This window comes from Mycteria americana, chromosome 9 (genome assembly GCF_035582795.1).
Source record: "Mycteria americana isolate JAX WOST 10 ecotype Jacksonville Zoo and Gardens chromosome 9, USCA_MyAme_1.0, whole genome shotgun sequence".
NCBI lineage: Eukaryota > Metazoa > Chordata > Aves > Ciconiiformes > Ciconiidae > Mycteria > Mycteria americana.
Window position 1 is genome coordinate 33,246,961 of NC_134373.1, and position 23,873 is coordinate 33,270,833.

At 39.2% G+C, this 23,873-nt stretch overlaps 1 protein-coding gene across 3 annotated transcripts in view; it reads right to left on the reverse strand.

Annotated features, from left to right (window-relative positions):
* Positions 1–23,634, reverse strand: part of ZNF148 (zinc finger protein 148) — a 41,512-nt gene extending 17,878 nt beyond the window's left edge. Inside the window, exons 1-3 of one of the 3 annotated variants that reach the window (XM_075511427.1) lie at positions 23,287–23,630; positions 2,827–3,172; positions 1,495–1,620 (exon numbers count right to left, since the gene is read on the reverse strand). In XM_075511427.1, coding sequence (XP_075367542.1) covers positions 1,495–1,620; positions 2,827–3,156 — 456 coding nt within the window. In that variant the 5' untranslated portion in view covers positions 3,157–3,172; positions 23,287–23,630. Of the gene's footprint in view, positions 1–834; positions 933–1,494; positions 1,621–2,826; positions 3,173–23,286 lie in introns of those variants that run through there. The other 2 variants (XM_075511428.1, XM_075511429.1) reach the window with 2 other exon arrangements.
* Positions 23,635–23,873: the final 239 nt, after the last annotated feature.

Sequence of the window (23,873 nt, forward strand, 5' to 3'; positions counted from 1 at the left end):
CATGGAAGAGGGAAAAGTAGACAGGATTCATAAAAGCTATTGACTTTTTATTTATAGGATGACTACATTAACATAAAATAAAATTTAAAATGTTTCAGTATGTTAATTGACTTCCATTTGTAAAAGTCCCAGCTGCTGTTTGGTGGAAAACCAACTCCATTACTCTGGGAATACTAACTTAAACTGCAGTAGGCTCTCACCTATATCAGTCCTTCACCTTCTTTCTGCCTTTCTACACTGACAAGTTTGAAAAAAGGGGAAGAGAGACTGAAAAAGAACCTGTTTAACAATTCTCCTGATCATTTTTTCAATCTTTTGTCATCTCAGAAGACTAATGCTGACAGATTGGGAGATAAAAAGGAAGCATGCAAGTGTATGTCTGTAGACAGAGGGACACATGCCTCTCCTACCTTGCCATGTTTCCATGGAAGTGATCTGTGGAGGTACTCAACCTAGATCTCCTTTTTCTGTCAAAGCGAGAAGTATCTTGATGCACAGGATTTGGAACTTGCTTCCACACCCAATCTGAAACAATTTCTCGACTTTCCAAGAATACTACAGGTGCAACCTAATTTGACAGTGCTTTGAGGAGGACTGAGGGGTCCCACTCCCAGGGCAACAAAAAGGAGGTTTTGGAGCTTTTCTTGGTGTTAGGGTCAGTTTTCCTTCAATGTATACACAGTCTGGGTTGATTTCAGAGTAGGCTTATTTTAATGCTGCTGTGTGACCATATATAACTGACTTTTGCCTATCAGAGCAGCCTGTATATGTTCTATTTTAAGTCTGAAGATTAATACTGATTTGGGGAATTACTAGAAGATATAACACTGCTACCTCATAAGGTGAAATGATTCTGGTTTTATCTGAAGTGCATCTCAATAGAAGAAAATTGTTTTCAGACATACAGGGATACATACTCTTCATGAATGGATCTACAAAACAAATTTTGAAGTAACAAACCAGCAGCTATGGTAAGAATCTTTTGATATAAATAAATACATATATGAAGATGATTATGACCACAGGAATATTCCCTACTGGTAATTTTTTTTTTATATATTAGTAAACTTTTTAGAATTTTCAAAACTACCATTTTAGACTTCTTTTTAAAAACTTTTCACTACTATGCATAAAGCATATTAAATTATCAGGCTCACAGAAAGCACAACTATTATTAGATAGATACAGAGTAATGATTTATAAATTGTCTACAAAGCTACTGACTCATAATTTAAAAAAAAATATTTGGAGAGAGAACTGCCTGGAGAGACCGATGTTAAAATATGTCAAGGGTTCATGTTGCTAAAAGGAGTTCAAAGAAAAACACTGTTATATCAGGTTTTGTTTTGGGTCTCTGGTGAACTTCAGAACTGCATCTTTACTGAGCAAACAAACAATTTCCAGCCTAACTACTTCAAATGCTAATGAAATTAGTCATAGTCAACCAAATCTTCAGGTTCTTTTAATCTTGGTTTTGCCAAATCAATGTCTTACTTTTGCTGGTGAACGCTGTTTTCTTTTCTTCTTTTTCTGCAAATCTACTGGCTCTCGTATTTGTTTTTTGTCTCGTTTCTGTTGTTCAGATGCATCAGTAAAGGTAATTTCTTGCTTTACACTGATCTGTTAAGATACCAAGTGCCAGTTTCAGGTAAGGTTCTCACTACAGAAAAGCAATTTTTCAATTTTAGAAGATGACAAACTGCTGAAACAGAAAACCTTTTTCTAAGGGAATTGTCTTGTGGCTTCATTCTTTCAGAAATTTAAGTGAAAGGAATAATAAGTATCTTAAATAAAAAGGGCATAGTTAATTTCTACAGAGACATTTTGATGTATCCTTTCATTCATCTCCCAAAGTGTTTTTTCCTTCTGACCTGTGGTGATTTTGAGATCAGTTCTTGTATTAAAATCACTTCCATCTGTAAAACCATTCAGTTTTCATACCTATTTTACTTTAGTCCATGTGTTGTCAATGCAAGATTTAACGGAATAGTTTAGTATATATTTAAGACAGAAGTATTTTTTAAGAAAACAAGAATAGTGCTAATGAAGTTTTTTCCAAAAAATAATCTAATGTAAACTTTAATAAAGAGCATGATACTCTTACATTTTTCTAATGCCTGAATCACCTGATCTACAGCTAACAGAGTAGTGTTTTAACAATGCTACCTTTCTAAAGATTATTCTTCATATACAAGGCTATCTACTTTTAAAGTCCTGGTAATTATCCTTTATGTTTGAAGGGTAACAGTGATGATGTGCTGCATTAACAGACAGATGCTCTGTTTTCAAAAAGGAAGTCATCTATATTCTCTCTGGGAAAGCTGAAGTACACCTTCTATGAGATATCAAGGAGGGGCATATTTATGGTCATGTATGAAGTGTCACAGTCCAACCTGCAGTGTGAATGCAATTGCTAAGCGTCCGCATACTTTGAAAACATACAAGATGCTTCCTATAGCAAAAGAAACTAGATAGTACTATGAACAGCATAAACAGTATGCACCTTTTAATAACACTATTTATTCTGGTTTGTAGTTACCCTTGAACATTAAATATATTTAAAAGAGCACATTTTAACGCATTAATTCTATGGTAACAGCCTGCTTATAAAATATTTATAAAACAGACACTTAAAGATTATACTTAATTGGCAAAATTTATCCACAGCCAGAGGCAAATGACATTTTCATAAATAGCATCCATTCATAAATATTTTGATAATCAAAATCCAAACAAGCAATTAATAGATTCTTGCCAGAGTAGGATTAGACTACCAGATCAAGCTTCCTAGTAATTTCTCCAATATTTCACAAAGAAATTGCTTACAGGGACATTAACAGCATACTGCAGCCCTTGAGGAAGTCTATCTTGCGTATCCATGTCATCATCATTTTTTACCGTCTCCTCATGGACCATGAGTTCATCATGTGAAATCATCTCTTGCTGTCGAAGTTCACTTTCCTGTAACACTTCATCTGTTGCAAGAATTTCTTGGTGCGCCATAGTCCGATCTTGAAGCACTGCCTCTTGCCGTTCTCCCGATACTCCAGACTGGTCAGATACTGCACCCATCCCTACCATAGCCCTGGATGACTGCATTTGGTCTATGCCACCACATTTAAGAAATAATCCTCCCAGCTTGTCTTCAATGTTCATTCTTAAGTGCAATAACCTACAAAGAAAGTTTTAATAGTAAACATCTACAATTGGTGCTCTTGGTTAAAATTTTTACTTAAAAACATTTTATAAGAACTCAGTCAGTACTCAACATATACACATGCATTCCTAAAATTGATATCCAAATAAAAGCAAAAAGTTGGATATCTTGGTTCAACATGAAAAGATTCTCCTTTCACACACATGTACGTGTACACAAAAGAACACTTTCAGATAAAAAGTTTCAAATCAAAGTGCCTTCTGATTACTGGCAAAATTCTGGTAATTAAATGATAGCTAATTCCTCCTTCTCATTCCTTAGAAAACCTTTTTTTCCTGTATGCCCTTTTTATTCTGTTCCCTTTTTCCATTTTTACAAATGCCTCTTTCATATTGGTCCTGTTCTCCCTACTTCCTTGTCCTTCAAGTGCCCTTTCACTACTACTACCTCAGGGCATACTGTAGCCGCTGGAACATCTTAATATCCACAAGAGAGAAAAGGCAACTTTCTGGCTAAAGGTATATGTCAAAGAAGGACTATAGCGAGGTCAAATCTGTTTATAAAAAAGGCATTCACTTTCACACCCACTAAGCAGGAGCAATAGTCAGGAAATATGAATTCCTGTCATGAATAGCAATACCATTATATTCACATGATATACAGATAGATAATAAAATAATAATATTCCAACGAGTGTCATAGCATTATTAATTGTTTTTTAAAATAGGGCAGCAGGCTTTTGTGAAGCTGGAAGTGGCAGCATCTACTTCTTCTACTTATTATTATACATGCAAGGCAGTCCTAAGATTCTTCTTCTCCTTGGCATACTGCATGTCCAGTCACAGCAGTCAGCCTCCTTCACCCTATTCCCCAGGCCCGTAACTTCTACCCATTCCACAGTGCTCTGGTCTACTCCTTCAGACAGACAGACATCCTTCCTCCACCCCTCTATCTCCCCACAGCTGAAGGGCAAAGGCTATACAAAGGCTACAGCAGACACAGGGATGGGAGCAGAGGCACAGCGGAGCTGAACAACATAGAGCAGGCCTAGCCAAAGCACAGGACTCGGGGAGTATTACGACAGCATCAGCACCTTTGATTTTGATGCATTCAGAAGTACGACATAACTGTGATGTTGGCATATTGCTAGTCATCAGCTTCAAATTCTGCCCCCCTAAGAATGCAGCATGGTGAAAGGCTCGATCTCCATTTCAGTTTTAAATCAGAGGTTATGCATCTTTCCCTGCAGCTGTCGATGACAACTCAAACCACAGAAATCAAGTCTCTCTGCCTAGAATTGGCAGGGCCATCACCCTGCAGAACTGCACCACTATAACCCGCTGCCAGTTTAACAGCCTGCCAACGTGCAAAAAGACTGGATCAAACGAATGTACATGAAATGTTTAAATTGCCATTTTCAGTTTGATCCATTTGATCACTTTCCAAATAATTTTTCTTCACCAGGAAAATCTTTTGAAAATTCTCAATGTATCTTAAGCATTTGTGAAGATTTGTTTATACCAAACTACACTGAGTTTACAAAATAAATAGTGGTCTTTCTTCAGGTGAGATCCTAGAGTACTTGGTAGGAATGCAAACCACCAGCAGAAACAGCTGAAAAAGATCTCAAAGTTTTGCTACATTATACTTTGTTTCAAACACTACTATTAGTTCTTAACCTTCTGAAAGTAAAATTCACTCAATTTCTTAAACAAACAAACAAACAAACCAACCGCCCACACACCCCAAGAAATAAAAAAAAGCGCCCATTAACACCTTCTGGTAGCAACTCATGTCGTATAACTCGAAAGTGAAAGGACATTTGTCCCTATGCGAGGGACAAATGAGAGGTTCTAAATTTCTGAATATATCATAAAAAGCCTGACAGAGAGGATGGTCTGACCTCTCTGAGTTTCAAATATTTAAGAGGCACGCCGAAGAAAGAAGCTTTTCAGTCAATTAGATTTTTTTTTTTAGTAAGCCTTCCTCTGCTGGAAGTCAAGAGGACCAAGTCACCAAGCTAAATCTGTTTATATATGACAATGTCATCAAAATTTTTAATATTCTTCCTTCTTATGTGAAAAGCACATTCTAGGGACCAAGAAAGCCTGTGACAGCAGGACAACATGGGGAAAATGTCTGTTCAGAATATTTATGCTTGCAATTTGTCCTTTTTTGTTCGTCTGCAATTCTAACGTAAAGAAGTTTGAAATCTTACTCTTGATTTTCACAGCATCTGTCTTCAAATACGGACAACAATTCCTTAATGCCTTAAGCGAGCTCAGGTAGTGCTAGGTGACAAGTTTATTCCCAAGTTAATCCACTTCATAGTAAGAGAATGAGATTTCACATGTCTTCAAGGGAAAATGCATGTCCAGTATGCCACACAGCCACCTGCAGGCATATAATCCATGAAGTATTTTTTGGAGGTAACTGGGAAACCATACTGATAGTTTCTCAGCCATAACAAAAACAAACAAACAAAAAACAAGCCTGACACTGCACTAAGACTGTATTTTTTCCACCAATGCACATCTCCCAGAGACATCTTGCAACAACAGACCTTAGTGCTCCTAAAAGAAGAAAATGAGGGTGAATTTATCATCTTATCAGTGTGGATTATCCTGTGCCAAGTAAGAAATGTGAGAAGGAACTGAAGTTCTTAAGAATTTGTCTCCCATGGAGCCATTAATTGATAAGAGATGGTGCAAAAGATCTAAGGTTGAGACTGGTTTCTTAGGTAGGGCATTTTAAATATGTAGCATGAAAGACAGACTCCAAGGAAAATAAGCAGATATATTTATTCATTTCAGCCTTTATCCCAAGTTAATCCATACTCAGGGTACATCTTACACAGATCGTCATTCACTATGCTTTTGTTCCACACTACAGAAATGTGACAGCATAAGCTCACTGCAGATTCTTTAGAGGAATGATGTGGACAGGTACTAGAATACAACTCCTCAAGATGCTCAAAAACATTAAAGGAAGAACAAACACCATCAAGTGTGAGAACACAGTGGCCCTAATCTGTCTGCTCAAGCCACTGACGAAAACAGCACAGAAGGTTGTTCCACATGGAGGATACTGCCATATCACTCTGAAATTAGGTATGAATTGCAGAAATCCTGGATTTAAAGCTATTTCCTGGCAGGAAGGTAGGCAGGCAAATGCAAATAGAGAGACAGAGTGTTTAAGAGCGCAGAAGAGCCTGCTACTCTCACCAACAAAAATAAGCTATTAATCCAAACAAGAAGTATCCCAATTGCAATCAATTCAGTAAAACACATGTAATTTGTCAACTGACACCTTTTGGCTCACATAAAAGGAATCCTATCATTTAAACTGAAGATGAGGAGAAGTGTTCTTGGAAGAATGACAGTGTGATAAAGAAAATGTAAGTTAAAAGCATTCAAACAAGCTCACTTTACCAAGCCTGCAAAGATTAAATAAATATTTTAAGTGCAAGGTGCATCTGTGAAACAAAGATCAACTTATTTTGAGATGATCTTGAGGGAATAACTGGCATAAAACATTGCTATCATTATTGCAGAGATGTTTTCCATGGAATTTCAGAACTTTTATTAAGCTTCACCAAATAATCATATGATTTTTTCTTTGAATATATAGTTTCCCTATATGCTGAGAGGAGAAAAAGCTGTCAACAAAATCTTTAAAGTATCCATTTTGCTTGGTAGAGGTTCTCCAAACCTTTACTCTAGGCAAAGCGTTTCCCAAGAGACATCTACAGGCGTCCTGGGTGTGTACACATTTTGGGGGAGAAGAAAGGGGAAGGGGAGGGACTGCACAGGAAAAGTCTCCCAGGTCATCCCAGCACCTTCTCTTTTCACACAGTGCTCCACAGCTGCTTGCAGAACATCCACAGCCATTGAACCATGTTGCTTCATTTCAAAAACTGCTGCTATGCCAAACCCTACGGCAGTACTTCAGAGCTATTCATTTCAGTAACCCTGACATCAGTTTTTCCAAAGATTACTGGTGCAGTAAGTTGGAGAGCTAAGTGGTAAAGACAATATTCCTAATTAAAGAAACAGCCATTTAAAAAAAAACATACTAAATGAAAAGTGTGATGACCTTTCCAATTCAGAATCAAAAATTAAAATACAATCAAAATAAAACATTAATGGATTTTAAAAAGTCAGCTGGGATGGTGGCTGCTATGAAGTAAAGCTGAACAGAGACCATGAAGGAAAGTGGCAAAACCTGTTAGCTACCAGAGTACAACACAAGGTCCAGCTCTTTTTCTCCACTTCAACTGATGGTGGGTAAGGGTTATTCTGTCTTCTCCCTTCTTTTCTTAAGCAAGTAGTAAAGCATTATTTAACAATAAGCAAGTACCCAGAGATATTAATTGGGTTCACTTTAAAAACAAAATTCATACATGCAGTACTAGGTTGAGTTTCTGTAGTTAGGATTTAAAAGATTATTTATGAGAGATGAAAAAAGAAAATATGCTTAAGGATTAATAACAGATAGACAAAATATGAAAATCACCTGCATTTTAATATCTGTTTGTAGAACAGAACTGATTTAATGTTTTTGCTCTGTTTTTTAAAGTAAGATGGAAGTTTTCTATTTGTAAACAATTTCCTGCAAAAGTCTTTGTTGTTTGAAGACCCCTACTTTTTTTTTAGCATTAAAAAGCAGGATTTGATACTTTCTATACCCATATCCCACTCCACCTCTTTCCTATATTAACTTCTCCCTGTTTTTCCAAGGCAAAATAGAAAGAAGGAAGGTTGAGGAAGACAGGAAAATAAAGTTTGTTAAAATTTAATTATTTCCCTGGGTTAAACCTTACCTCCTTCTGAAGGATTCTAACAAAGACTTGAGATAGAAATACTACTTCCATATGTAGCCATAAACTCCCTTTAACCATGTCTTCTAAGATTCAACAACGCAAACACAAGAGCCAGGATGCACGAGCTATTCTAACATGCCTTTAGCAACTCGATACTGTTCTGATGAAAACATCTACCTCCAAGGTTCCCCTCACAAAAAGCTGAGACTGAGCTCAATTCAAGGTATTAAATGGTTTCAGGGTAACCTTACACTGGCAGTAGCCCAATGACATTATTTTAGTTCCACATTTTGGGAAGTGTGTTTTCATTTGAGGTAAGACAAGGCAAACTTCCTAATGAACAAACACCTGAAGCTACAGATGTACCCAAGTACATTCCTACCACATCCTTGCTTCCACAACAGCCTTTGGAAGAATAAGTGCATGCTGGGACTGAACAACAAACTGTACAATGTACATACAAGAAACTTAAAGGCAATCTATGGAAACTCCTAACCATATTATTGCTTCGTATGGCTCACCTCTATGGTCATACTACAATGATTTGTGCTAAACTGTAAACTTAAATGAATATAACGTATATAAATCTACAAAACTCCCCTAAGTAACCATTCTTATTCTAGTACAGAATTGGGGTTTTTCCTTCCCTATTTAGTGTAATTCACTTTGGAAAGATTTAAGCTAAATAAAAAAAGCCAATCATTATATAATCAGAGCCGTTTTACTGGCACTGCTAATAAAACCTTTCTAAGTAGACAAATTCCTATAAAAAGCAACTACAACTGAGACCCCACTAGTCTGCTACAAAGCCAAGAGAGGTTCACATTCTTCTATGAGAAAGTGAAGATTAAAATAAATCCATTATGAAATTCAGATAGGGAAACAAACAACCAAAAGGCCATTCCAATGAGACATTTTGTGTGTTTTCTGATTTAGAAGAAGTCAACCCAACTCTCAATGATATAGCTGCAAGAAACAATCTGATACATGGGCTACCAGCCCAAAGGGGTAGTGCCCCGCACCTCTCTCCCAGTTCAGACCTTCTTGTTGCCTTCACTGGGTCGAGTACAGCACTCTGCAACTAGGAAGGGAGTTGGACAGAAAAGTACCCACCAGAAAAGCCATTAGCTTTCCTTTGGATCAGAGGGACTGTGCAGGCAGGGTGTAGGGGAGATGGACGAGTGACAAGGCAGGGAGGAGGGAAAAGGACCGCTTCTCTCAGCAGTGGTCAGCGGTTAGATTAGATTAAAGCATATTGTGAAACTGCTCCACAAATGCAATGTGCACACACAAATGAAGGAGTTACAGCTGCCACGCAGACATACCTAAAAGCTATGCCAAATTTAGATCGGGGGAAAATGTGTATCAACATTCTCAAAGCTTTCTTCCTACGAGGAAGTATAAAAGTCACAAATAATTCTGAAATTCCTAATGCTAATGAAGAAAGAGATAGCAACATGACCTAATAGCATATTTAAAATTACAAGTGCATAATTCATGTTATGTTTAAGCATTACCATGAATAAAACTGCCATCAATGCAATGCTCTCCAAACACAAGAAAAAAATAGAACTTCACAGGTTCCTAATGTCCACTTAAAAACCCTATCAGACCATGAAACATGTTGAGTATTTTCACATCAGAAAAGATATTTATTTGCACTATTAAAATCTGGACATAGTCCAATATAAAAGGAAACACAGCTAGCCTTCACAATAGTGAAAGTTCAATTTTTAACATACTGCAGAAGCCTGGAAAGTAAAAAATAATACCCTACTTAATGATTCTAAATAAAGAACATTAAATAAAATTATCCCTTCTGCCCACTCAGAAAAATAAGACATAGCCAAAAGAAAGATTTTGAAATTAACACACAAGCGTTTGTAAGAATGAATTAAAATGTGTTGACTTGCAAAAAGAAAGTAATCAAACATAAATCATTGTGAAAAGGTTCACAGATCATAAAATTAACACATTCTAAAATGTAACATATGATACAAACACTCTTAAGACTTGTTGCACAGTTATTTCTAAATGCTCCATGTTGCTGAACACATGCCAGTACAGGGCCTGATCCTACAAAGATTTACACTCATACTGAGCTGTGAATAGGCCTATTACAATCAACAGGATTACTCACAGAAAATCTACTTATCATGCACAAAATTATCCATGCATGAAAATCTTTGCCACCTTGCTTATCCTAAAATCAGTATTGGATCATCACCAGCATAACCATAATCTAATATCAAATGTGCGTTATCGGAAAGCTTTCAATACTACATTAACAAAGCCAGTTACATGTCAAAATCCACAGGGATGTCACCAGTGAGGCAACATACTTTAAATATTTAAAAAATCATAGGCAATGTTATTTTTTATCTGGAAAAAAAAAGCCCACTGATTTTGTGGCACTAAATTATAAACTACTAGAAAATAGTTATTTTGAGAATTTATGTGGGAATTTCTACCACTGTACAGTTAACCCCAAAGGAACAATGCAAAATTTCTGCCCTTACACTATGAAACTCAGGCACTCGAAAGTGCTCAGTCTGGACACTTCAGATGAAATTTATATGCAGGAAAGAAAGCACGACACATAACTAAGGCTAATCAGCATCTTCTAAGTACTTTTAGTAGTTTATAATTTCAGTCCAACTGGTTAATATTTTGTGAATTTTCATGTATCACATGCATGCCTCAAGCTGAATCTTTTTAAAAATATTTCAGATAATCTATCAAATGTTTTTTCATTTGATTTTGTTAACAGTGCAGTTATATGACATAGCTAAGCCAACCTAACAGCTAACTGTCATTGAAAGGGGCAATCCTGCTCCCTCCTCCTAACTGTGAGAGTCCACCCTATCTTTTGTTCCTGCTCTGGTGCTCATATAAATACATACTTGGTTTATGCAGTCCACCAGCCTGGCAAAATTTTTTTTTTTTTAATTAATTTTCTGCCAGGTTAACTCACTGACTGGATTTACCACAAAAACAGTGTGTCAGAAGCAGCTCAAAACAGGGTGCAGGAGTGGGGCCCTTCCCTGTTCAGCATTCACAGCCTAACTGCCTCAGCCCATCTCATATAATTTCACCTTGAAAATAAACGGAAAAGAAAAATATGTTGCTTTTTAAAAACTGTGATTTTTTTTTTTACAAGCCCTTAAATTCCTTGGGTGTCACTGCTCCTCTACTATCTGCAAGTATTTGTGAAGCATCTCCTCTCATCACTAGCACTATGCTAGCGTTGTTTTACAGAAGATGACAACCTGCTGTTGCTATCAGTTACCCTACTAGCCCAATTGACATAGGTCTGTATAGATGTATGTATAACAGAATTTCTGTTTTTTCTTTCCAGATTGCTTTTTTAAAATCCGTAAAACATTATACACAAAAAGCCCTGGGAGAATACAAGAGGTCGCATGCAAACATACAGAAGTCAGGGATACCACGATTAAGGTACCTTGGCTCATCATAATTTGCCTCTCTAGCCTATTGGCACTGTGATAATTTTTTTTTAATTACAAGATTATATATATGATATATATGAGACAGATACATATATATCTATCTATCTTTTTCTACAAAGCATCATTTCCTTTGGCACACTGGATGGATCTGCTCCATAGAAATAGGTGATACTAGTGAGACAGTTCATAATATCCTTGCTCCATTTGTTGCAAGGGCTGAAATATGTATAAACAAGACACAGACAGCAGGAAAAGAAAGTCATGACCATTTAAGAAGTTGAATGCTATCCTGCAAAATAGGATCCTGTCCTTGATCCTGCCAGAGATCTTACACAATTCTACACAAGCCATTTCTACCAAACCTTTTTTCTTTTTTTTAAATAGGTGACCAATAATTATACTTTTCTCAGTTTCTGGGGGCTTATCCTGACACATTTGGGTCAGATTTACCCTAAATGCTGAGTACGCAAGGCTGCAATTAAATCAATGATAGCAATACTTTAAAAATATAAAGATGGATGCAATGCCATATATATTTTTTTTTTTACAAAAAGCTCTTAAAGAGCTCAGTGGACATCCACACCAAATACAAATTTTCATCTTACTCCCAGGCATCAATTCTCCAACCATAAAATAAGAAATATCCATTTCCTTTCCCTGAGGCACAGTGAAATATTTGTAAGAATAAGCAACGTTCAATATAGGTCACAAGGGTGAACTACTCAGTTTACAGTGCTCTTGTTCCTGCGGCCAGCACAACTCCTGAGGGGCCAAGGTGGCACACGTAAGACGGAAAGGTAAGCCCACATCAGTTACTTAGGTAACTATTATGAGAAGGTGGGCAAGAGGGGTCTGGCCTCTCCTGGGACTTAGTCACTGATCAGAAAGCACAACCAGTAGGTTTCCAACTAACATAGAGTAGTCACTTCGGTGGAGAAATCACTAGAGGAATGGGGGCACACAGATGTAGGACTGTCATCAAGAAAAGGTAAGCACAACAGTAAGACTGAAGAGAGAAACAACGGTTACCACCATGATGTTGCAACAGAACTGTAAGAGATTTGGCTTCTTTTCTGAGCTCTGGCACTGCTGTTGGGTAAATTGTTATCTTGGCAAATCATTCCCCGCCCTGTATTTCCACTTCCTTGTCTCCAAAACAGGGGCAATGACCCACCTAGGTCATTTAGGTGTGAAGAGAGCAGTAGGGCCTCACAAACCTACTGATAACCGTCACAGAAATTTCACAAAGGAATATATTCATTCCACCTTCAGAGCGGGAGCACAGTAAGAGAACGCACGTTATGCAACGAGAAGAAAGCAAATTACAGAGCAGCTGCTTATTCAACAAGCAGCATGTATCCCGTACACTGAAAAAGGTAGGGGCTTCTGGGGGGAGAATATTGTGTTCACGTATCACGAAAGACTACAATATAATATTAAGGTACAATATATTAGTAATATAGTGCTGTACATACACTTAGGATGGCAAAATTAGGATGGCATAGGTAAAGCTCAATGCTGCAATTTCAACATTTGCCTGCTTTACTTACACCTTTTGAAAGCATGCTTTTCTTGCCTGTAAATCTTTACTTCAGCTTCATTGTTTTGTAAAAGGCCATGTACATGCAGTAAAGAAAAATAGTAATTACAGAAAAATTCAAGCCAATTACTGAATATGTCCATGTAGACTAAATAACATTGGACAATAAGCTAACAGAAGTATAATCAAGAAGGTTTTGATCCAAAAGATTTGAAGTTAGCAGCGAAAGCAGTCTAAAGAGATTCTGGAAGACATCCCTCATTTACATACATGACAGCATAAGTAAAACTTTCAGGAAAATACCAACAGTAATCTAAACCATAGGTGAGAAGAACATGGATAATGGATACAAAACAGATCTTACAGAGCACAGGCAATATTTCTAGATCTTACTTCAGTATTTGAAAGCATTGTTTCAAGATGGACTCTTGAGCTGTGAGGGCAATGCAAGTGTTTCAGAATACAGGAACCATTCTCCTAAATTGCAATTTCAGTTTTAGGACATTGGCATGCACTAAATACACGTTTTTTTCCCCTAATTTCATTATGGTAAACTTATTCAGGGTAAAATTACATTCTGTGTAACATCCAGAATCAAGTTCTGAGAAATATCCTTGCTCTCTGTAGACTAACTTTTCACATGGTGGTACTAGCAAGGAACATTTTCCCATTTAAACCTGCTGAGGAGGCAGTGTCATATCCCAGCGTAACTTTATTTTTAATGTATATTTATTGCATTTCTGCTGTGTTTCAAACATACCCTTCACCTACACAATGGAACAGTAACCTCAAAAAATCCAATTACTCTGAAACCATGATAGAATGAATACCTCTGGAGTAAAAGATTCACTGCAGGCAGACCAAGCAAATCCTATGCTTTCTATATTGTTTTTCAAACACCACAGTGTTACCTTCAGTGGCTGTCTTTCAAAGCCACCAGTGGTCTGGGCCAGAAGATCTGAAAGAGCCCTTCCTAAAGCTCAAAGCCATAGATCTCAGTTGACTGCTTGGCTCCACTCCTCAAACGCCATAGGTCTACCCTACCTACAATAAAACTGAAGGCCTTTCAGGGACCTATTCCACAAGACTAATACACCTAGCAACTAAAAACTACAAAACTAAACATGAAACATAGAAAATAAACTACTTCAAGCACTTAATTATCTACTTTACTTTGCTAACATAAACACAAGGCCACACACACATAACACAGTGGATGGAAAAAATAACCCCATATAATAATCCCCTGGGGAAAGAAAAAGAATCACAGGTGACAGTTACTAATCATAATGCACAACACATTTCCATAAGGTGTTTGGACCCTTCAGAGATGGCAGCTGTATAAGAATATAAAAACAGTGAAGTGACAATGATTTAGGTATCATTAGAAGCAGCATCTCGGACAGTATGTTCTGGTGGTAGCCCTTTCTTTCCTTTAATGCCTGACGAAAAACAAGGAGCAGAGGATCTTGCAATGCTGCATCAGGGAGACCACTGACCAACAGTGAACAACAACAACAACAACAACAAAATCTATCACTGTTCTTCAACATATTCAACCAGTTATGAACTGAGCACCAAGGAGCAATTTTTGTCAGTGGAATCAGGGATTGTTGTGGCCTAACCAGCACTCTGTTACAACAGCATCAGAACAGTATCAAGCGTCTTCATCAAGAATAAGCAGAAGAGTAAGCACATAAACAGACACATGTTAGTATTTAAAGACAGTATGAAATCAGCCAGAGGAAGAAGAAGTAGAAATAAACTCTAAACTCATGGAAGCGAGCAACTAGGTCACTTTCTCAAAACCCCCTTGGAATACAAGCATGTTACAGACCATGTAAATTTGCCAAGACAGCAAAGAAGTTTTTTAAGAGTACACTTCTGTACAGTTAGGATTTTTTTTCCACATTGTTGCAACAAATCCACCACCTCCCTACTGATAACCAACATTTGTGGTCAGATTAAATCAACTAAGAACTATTCCTATCCCGCTTACATGAAATTCCAGAATTGTAAATTAGCCTCTTTTAATCTGGCTGATCCTCACTCCAAAGGAAGAAAAAAAAAAGTCAAATCAAGTAACTACTAAATCCAGTATGCTTCTGCAGCATATCCACTTCAAAAGACTATCCACAACCCCGGCAAGAAGTTCCAGGTAACTCTTCACATTGATACTCCAAAAACAGTATGAACAAGGAATCCCGCTGACTTCTATCACATACCCCAAGGTGATTACTCCTCATTAAAGTTTTACATTTCTCAAACAATTTTAAAGCACTTAAGACCATTTTCAGCTCAAGGCAAGCCAAAACATGAGATGTCGAGAAGCCATTTTATAAGAGCAATAATAACATAGATATCCTGGCCCATCAACTAACACTGAAAATAATCCAAAAAATAAAACTCAGACTTCTCAGGATTGTGCCCTCTTGAATAAAAAGGTTGTGGAAATTGGATTCTACCTCAATGACTTTGGTACCCTGCAGCTAATTCTCACTAATTAAGTGCTAGAATACACTAAAACAGAAATTCAGATTGATCAAAAGATATGATTCATGTTTATAACAACTCCTGTAATTATTAGGAACAAAAATCTTGAAGGTTCTTGATGCCATTAACTCACAGGCCAACAATTAAGAGCTACCATCCCAAACAGGTCTGAAATTTTGGAGAACCCATGGCCAAATAACTTCATGTTGAAGCCACACCTTAGTGAAATACATTCAGTACAATCCATACTACTAAGCAAGCAGGAAACCAATCTGTAAAATAAGAAAATATTCTTACAGGATTCTGGTAAAATAAAAACCCTGCATGTCCTGTGTTTATAAACTGCTTTCCAGATATTATTTTCTCATCCAACGATGTTAAGAGTCTCAAGTCCTCAAGCCCTCAACCCACTGATGCAGCAGCACTCATCCAGGTTCCCTCAATGCTCAGATGTGTCCCACAGGTAACAGGGCAACAATTTCAGGCACCCAAGATGCAAGCACCAGAGCCGAGACCACTTTGCTGAACTTGTGCCCAACCAAAGATGGGAAATGAAGAGTTTCCCACTTTTACAGCAAATTTTAGGCATGTAACACGTAACTACAACAGATCCCATGCTTTCTGGATATGCAGCCACACTCTCATCACCACAACTGTGCCTGTCCTGTGACCTATAAGGAATGTAAGCCAAGGATGACACAAAGGCTCACTAGATAGTAAACTGCAAGGTCATGCAAAGAATAGAGAGATTAGGTTTTCTGTCAGTTTGTCCTTTTACATTGTTGTTCCTTGAAAAGTGACAGTAAACTCACATTTAAAGCTGCCTTATATTTGATCCAATACGGTGTATATAACATGGAGTATAGGTTCCTAACAGGCACCAGAAAAGCCTGAACATGCCTGGTTTGCATGATCTACTTTTAACTGTCAGATTAAGACAAGAAGCCCACTGGTTTTGTCTACAAATTGCCACCTATTCTACATATTCAAGCAATAAACTATGACAACTGGATGATCATCCTCTGCATGCTCCTTTCCTATAAACTCTATTTTATTCCCCCTCCTAATCCCTTAATTTCATGTTGGGATAAATAATTCGTGATCATAAAAAATACATTTTAAATACATAAAAATTCTTTTCTACAAGTCATTTAAAAAGAAAACTTCATAATCTCTATAAGGAAAAAGCAACATTAAAGGCAAACAGCTTTCCCTTACTTCCTTACACCCCCTAACAATACAAGCTTTCCCGATCCCCAGAAGACAATCACATAACTTTCACATCTTTTTGCTGACTCAGACGAAAATTCATCACAGAGTATAACTGTCAGGTTCACCAGTGACAGAGGAAGCTCCTGAGAACAGCAGCCTAATAAAGCTTTCCTCCTTGAGGGATGACGGCAGTCTTTCTCCCATATGAATGATTCATTTTTGTTTGATATTGTTAAAGCAATATTCACACAGGGCACCTTCACACTAGATTTTACAAAAAAAAAAAAAAAAAATGGTTATAACGTCAAAACATAAGTTGAAAACCAATATTCCATGGACACTTCTAGAAAACCTGCAAGTGATTGTGGTCTAAAATAACTGTACCACAACTGGGTACCCTGACCACCTCCCTCTACACTTGACCTACTGCGGTCATTACAAAAATCTTCTTCAAGGTAAGAAGTGTAAGATTACTTTAGCAAAAAGGGAGTTGGTTGAGTTTACCAATCTTTCATGAAAAACTCCTTTGTTAAAAGAAATTTTAAGGACACAAAATGAGAAGATGTCTTAAATTTATTTATATAGTTACTGTTGTACCTAGAAATGCTCAGTGCTATAAATGACCCAACTTAAAGGCGTGACAACTGTCATCCTTCTCACATATATTTCATCTGACAAGGACTCACATATAACAATGACCTATGTTAGGAACCACTGTGTATGTGGTCAAAACTAGGGGAGAATCATACTTCAGGAGGTCAGCAACAGAGATGATAATTTGCTTTAGAGTAGTCCTATTCAAAAAACTCTGAAATCATCCACTGCATCTGGAAATACTGACTGTTATAATGCTTACAGACTAAAAAATCATCCATGGATCCCATGAAATGTACTCATTTCTTGGCTTTAATATTAATTTTGCTCTCTCTCCCCTCCTTTTACAAAACTGAAGAACGTTTCAATGGAGTACTACAGATTCACTTGTTGAAAGCAAGACTAAATAGTTTTCACTACCAGAGGAAGCCTGCAGAAAGCCAGTGAATTTAGAAGTTGCTTACTTGCTTTGCCCCTTCCCAGTAAACTGCAAAACACAACTACATCCCAGGCAGCTAACTCACATAACATGCTGCTTGGTGTTTGGCAAAACAAACTTCACTTTATGATGAACATTTCTCATACTCGATGACTAGAGCTTTAGGCCAGACATCATCATAAATACCTGCTACAAGTGTTTTACATATACATACATATGCACACATACTTTTTAGGAGTGTATCACCACTTTCTGGTTTCAAATCTAATCCCAACAAAAGAAAAAAAGAAATCTGACAAATTTTGAGGGCAATCATGTAGAGGTTAAAATTCAGAGAGTGTAAAAAGATGTTTGTTTCCCCTTTCTTAAACACTGCTAGTGAACATATAAGTGTCAAATCTGCCCAGCATCAATATTTCTTACTTCACCTCTCACACTAAGGTAACATGACCTGGTCATGATGTTACTGGCATAGTAAATTCTTTGAATGATGTCTTCTATATGCGTTTTGGCGTACATAAGTAGTAAAAGTTAATACAGGCTTTATGGGAAATTATTACAAAAACTTTAAGATATTTGTCAAAAATTTTATGAATGGACATCTTTTTACCTTATGAATGTAGCCGCCATTTGAAACAATTTTAGAGCAGAAGACTTATCAGCCTCATACCTGAGTTCACTCACACAGATATCACAACAGCTTTACACATTAGTAATATAAATTGTTATATCAAGAAATTATTTTGTTTTACAGACATTTTACAGGCACCTTGATTTTTGGTTTGTTTTTTTCCTTTCCAGTGCAAAAGACCTAGACAGTTTATATTTGATAGGCTGTTCATAAATTATACCCTACTGCTGTTTGCAGGTTGGAACTTCTTCCCACACAGATTTCATTTTATCATCAGACTGTTTAATTCTGCACTTATAAAAATGTCATCCTAGTCATAAGGAAAGAATTAGACAGTACTGTCTTAAAGTTTTCTGCACTAACTGTGACAAGATGCAGATATTGTAATACTAATATGCCAGTAGAGTATACCAATTGCAGGATCAGGCCAGTATATATACACCCCGTTAAAGAGCTATGTCTTGCTGTTTTCCAAAGTGCAATGAAATCATGAAGTAATATAAATTAGTAATATATTAACTATATTACAGTATTTGCACTGTTACCTCTTGATATCATAGCCCTGAATACATTAACACACTGATAATATTGTAAGAGTACACTAAAAATTATTTCTGAGCAAAAGCAGTATCAGTCTCTACATTATCTCCCAAAATAAAATTCTGACAGTATGGAAGAAGTTATCAGGAGATTGTAACCCTTCTGCATGTTGTCGTTTCCACAGTCTTTCTAAAAGACACTGAATTTCCCCTTAGGACACACTTATAATCAAGTTCTGTGAGAACGTATTATGGATTTTTCCAGCAATTTTTTCCAACATGCTGAATATCTGAATGATATATGAAAAATATCTCTATGTGCAGCCAAGGGAAGAAAATTTAATCACTTATAATGCTGAAATACTCACATACATTATTGTATTTTAATTTGTACGATAACTTGTGATTTAAATAGGTTAAACCTATGTCACTTGCGTAGTGTACAGCATTATTGCTGATGTATAAAATACTCTGTTCTATGTAGATGACGAAAAAATTGTATATTTAAAATGTATATAGAGTACTAATGAGCTAAACAGATGGAGTTGTGTTTTTAACTTCACAGGAGAGTACTGAAATAAAGTAACTAACAGCATTTGTGTAAATGAAAATAAATCTCATGAAAACCTGAATGGATTTTCTTTTGTTAGACATAAGTTTGTGCTTGGCATACAGCTATATATTATAGCCAATGACTGTGTTTTGCTGACATGTCCTGTCAATAGCTACATCTCAGCTCTTAAAAACCAGTAAGTTAAATGTGTAAACTCAATACTAGTTCAAGGGTTTCTACATAGAGTTCACTACACAGAAGTGAAAAGAAAAAAAGAAAAAAAAAAATTAATGAATCTCAGTACTCCAGGAAATACTATTTTCCCAAAAGTATTTCTGTCAAAAAACCAAACAAATTAAAGTGCAAGTTAATCACAATACTGATCCTTCACATAAGCCCTGCAACCTGATAGAAGCAGACACCCATGTCTACTTACATCCATGGAGACTTTGTGGGACTTCATTTGGCTTTAAACATTCAGTTATGCAGCTCAGACTGCAAGCTGAAGGCTTGAATCTATTTCATCATAAATGATGCTGGTTTGAAAGGAAGCTATCATTAAAATGCCAGGCAAAGGCACAAAAACTACTTATTTTAAATAAAATATCTATTTCTCTGTTAGATCCACTTAAGAGCCTTCAAAGTAAAAAATATTTCCAATGGCATTTACTTTTCATTCCTTGTCCCATTAATTTAATATAAAAGACATTGTTAAGTTTGGACAAGAAAGTTGGACACCTTGGTTTCGTGTTTAGGGTCTCCAGAACAATAGCAGTATGTTTATTTATCAAAGACATTATACCAACATTACTATTTCTCATTTAACTTTTGTTACTTCGCACAGAAAAATGTATTTTATATTAGAGCCAAAATTAAACCAAACTTAATCCCAAATTATGCTAAATAATTAAAGTGGTTTTCATAGATTAAGACCCACTCTATCAAGCTGCTCCATACAGACAGCTCTCCATTTGCAATATTTACAATGGAACAACAGCCCACATAGTGGTCCAAACCAGAGGAAGACTCTACAAAGATCCTAGTCACAAAAAACATCACAAATTTCTAGCAGCAGATACAGAAGACAATCCCACTCTGCTTTTCCCCAAAATACTAGAATACAACAAACCCTTCCTCCCCATTAGTAAATTTTAAAATGTTTTACCTAAATCCATACGCTAACAACCAATACCATGAACTTCACTATTTGCAAATTTACATTAGTGAACCTGTGGTGCAAAGAACCCATCTAGAAGTGAGCTAAACTCTTTCAGATGTACTGTCACCATATTTCACGAGAGTAAAATATTCTTAGTGTTCTCGTAGTTCAACTCTAACATTACTGGTACACAGAAGTTCTCAGCTGGAAGTAAGAACCTCCAACCTCAGTGGTTTTACAACACCAACTCTCTCTAGAATACATGCACGCTCCACAGATTTTTAAATCCTAACACCAATAAACTTGTATACACTAAACTGAGAGGGAAAATAATCTTTTGAGAAGCTACATAATAATATTACAGAAGTATGTATTCCTTCAGGTGAATAATTTAGCCTGCAATATAACTTTTCACATTCCGAGTAATTTTTCTTCCAATGTTTTTTTAACCATTGTGGTTCTTCACGTAGCTACTTACCTACTTATGATTTGATTTCATAATCCATTATATTAGGGATTTTCCATAAATACGTTTGCAATACAGTAGAAATTAAACGCATATGGATAAGAGGGACAATAATAAACATAGATTACATATACATCTGTTCTCTCAGGCCTTAGCCTGAGGAGCAAAGACAGGAAAGTACATGTGCACATGGCAGCTAAATACAAGAGGTCAGCCTCATCTTTCTTAGCTTTATTCAGTTATATGAGCTCACTGACTAACTACATGGGTATCTGGGGAAGAGGGGCATGTGGACATCCAGAAAAACTACGAAGAAAATACTTTTGGAAACTGAATACACATGTACATTCAGCTGAGTATTCATCAAGAAAGGCCATGACAATTGTTTTCAGGAAATCACACAACTGAAAAAAAAAAATTTTGTAAAGTTTTCCTTAATCACCGCAACAAGAGCGGGGTTTGCCTGCCTCTGCTATGAATCTGACTGTACCCTGTACCAGGAGTGTGCAGATCCCATGAGATCGACAGGAAAGCAGGCCTCGTGAGCTCTGGAGCTTCCCAGCACAGCCAAAGCTTCTGCAGATGACAGCTGTCATTGGACGCATGCATGAATCCCAAACACTGGAAGTGGAACACTGAAAAACTAATGCTGCCCAAAGGTATGCAAACTTTTTACATAGCAGGATAGATTTTAAGTCTAGATCGGCCCATCAGTTTATCTAGTCTGATTTTGAGTACAGCGTAAGACGCCTTCAAAAACTGATACAGGTTAGCACTATTTTTCCACCTCTTTCCTTCACGAGGCATGCATCACCAAACTCATGGAGAATGACTGCAAAAGTTGTATCACTCACAAGGACGAAATCCGATATGGGCACTCCAAAATGTTTAAGCATGACAGGCCCAGGTACATATTCCTAGCAAGCTTGTAAAGTATTACTGAAATCTGCGAATAAGTACAGCAAATAAACAAAGCAACTGAGACCCTATTCAAGACAAGAACCATAGTCCCCTGTCATATGTCTTGTACCAACGGCGAAGATGCTGCTCATCAGAAATAAGACGTCTCCCATCTAAAACTTCTTGGACCAGAATGTCACATGTATGCAGACAGAGGTAGGTCATGCTCCAGGTAGACTTTCAAAGCAAGACTAAAGCTGTGATCACTGGATTCTACATATCTACTTTTTTTATCATTGTGCAAAAGCCCTCACAGCTGTTCTAAACAGTTTACGAAAACGAAGTGATCAGAGAGATGATTTACGTTTGCAACATAAATGTCTTCCCTTTTTATGAGCTAGCTTAATACAGACATTTCTGCACTCATCCCAGCTGAGGTTTGGCAGGAACTGGGGGGGAAAGACGATGAAGAGTGAAAGTGTTTAAAGTCCAACTAATTTCTCCTCAACTCCTACTGGTCCCCCCTGCCCTCCCAACCACTTCCAGCCCGGCACTAGTTAGCAGCGCCCGACGCTGGAGAGAGGTCCCTTGCAAAAGCTTCCTCCGAGCAGCTGAGAGGAGACTCGGAGAAGGATATTCAAAAAATAAAATTAAATGAAAGAAATTTTCACAAGTCGGCACACTTCACCTATCTTACACCAGGAACAATGGAGACGCGGGCAGCGGGAGGATACGACCGCCCGGTAGGACGGGGCCGGGGGGACACGCTGCCTGCCCGCCTGTCCGTCCGTCCGTCTGCAGCTCCCCCAGCTCTTTGTCTGTCCGTCTGTCAGACAGCCCCGCTGGCAGCGCCGGCCCCATCCCCACCTCCCCGGCGAGGCCTGCTTGGCCCCGCAGCGGCCCCGCGGCTCCCGGCCCGCCGCGCGGGGGGCCGGCTCCGCCGGGGAAGCCCCGCCGCCGGCCGGGGGGAGCGGGGGGGAGCGGAAGGGAGCTCCCGGCGCCCCCCCGCGCGGCGGGGAGCGGGGGAGGAGGGCGCCCGCCGCCTCGCTCCTCATCCCCCGCTCGCCGGCCTCTCCGCCGGCGGGGCCAAGCGCGGCCCATGCGGGCGGGACGCGCCGGGCCGCGCCGCGCCGAGCCGCGGCTCCCCCTTTCCTTTCCTTCCCTTCTCTTCCCTTCCCTTCCTTCCCTTCCCTCTCCTCCTCCTCCCTCCCTCCCTCCGCGCACCTCCCGCCGCCGCGGCGGCAGTGGCGGGCGGGCGGGCCCGGCCGGACCCAGCCAGCTCCGCTCCCGCTCCCGCCCGCCGGCACTTACCGGCCGCAGAGCTGCGAAGAGAAGGCGGGCCGGGCCGGGGCGCGGCGGCGGCTCAGAGTGCCCGTGCCGCGGCCCCGGGCATGGCGGGGCGGCGGCGGGGCGCGGGGGAGGGGAGGCGGCGGCGGCGGCGGCGGGGGAGGGGAGGCCGAGGGGAAGTTGGCGGCGGCGGCTTCTTCCTGCTCCGGCGGGGCGAGCGGCGCCTTCCCTCAGCCTCCTCCTGGCGGTGACAGCGACAGCCCGGCCAGAGCGCCGCCGCGCCGCGGTGCAGCATGGGAAACACGCCCGGAGGACCGGCGGGCGCCCGGGCGCGGCGGGCCGGCGGCGCGGCGAAGCGAGGCGGAGAGGGGCGAGGGGCGCCGGGCCGGGCCTCCCGCTGGGGCCGGCGGTGCCGGCGGCCCGGGTTACGCGCGGGTCAGGAGGTTGGCGCGGCCGTGGGAAGGCCCGCCGGGCGGGCCCGGCCGAGCGCGGCCCCGTGCCGGCCCTGAGGGGAGGTGGGACGGGAAGGGCCCCTCGGCCGTGCGGGGTGGCCAGGCCTCGGGCGGAGGGGATGGCGCTGCCGGGGGGGCCGGGGGGGGAGTGCCGGGGGT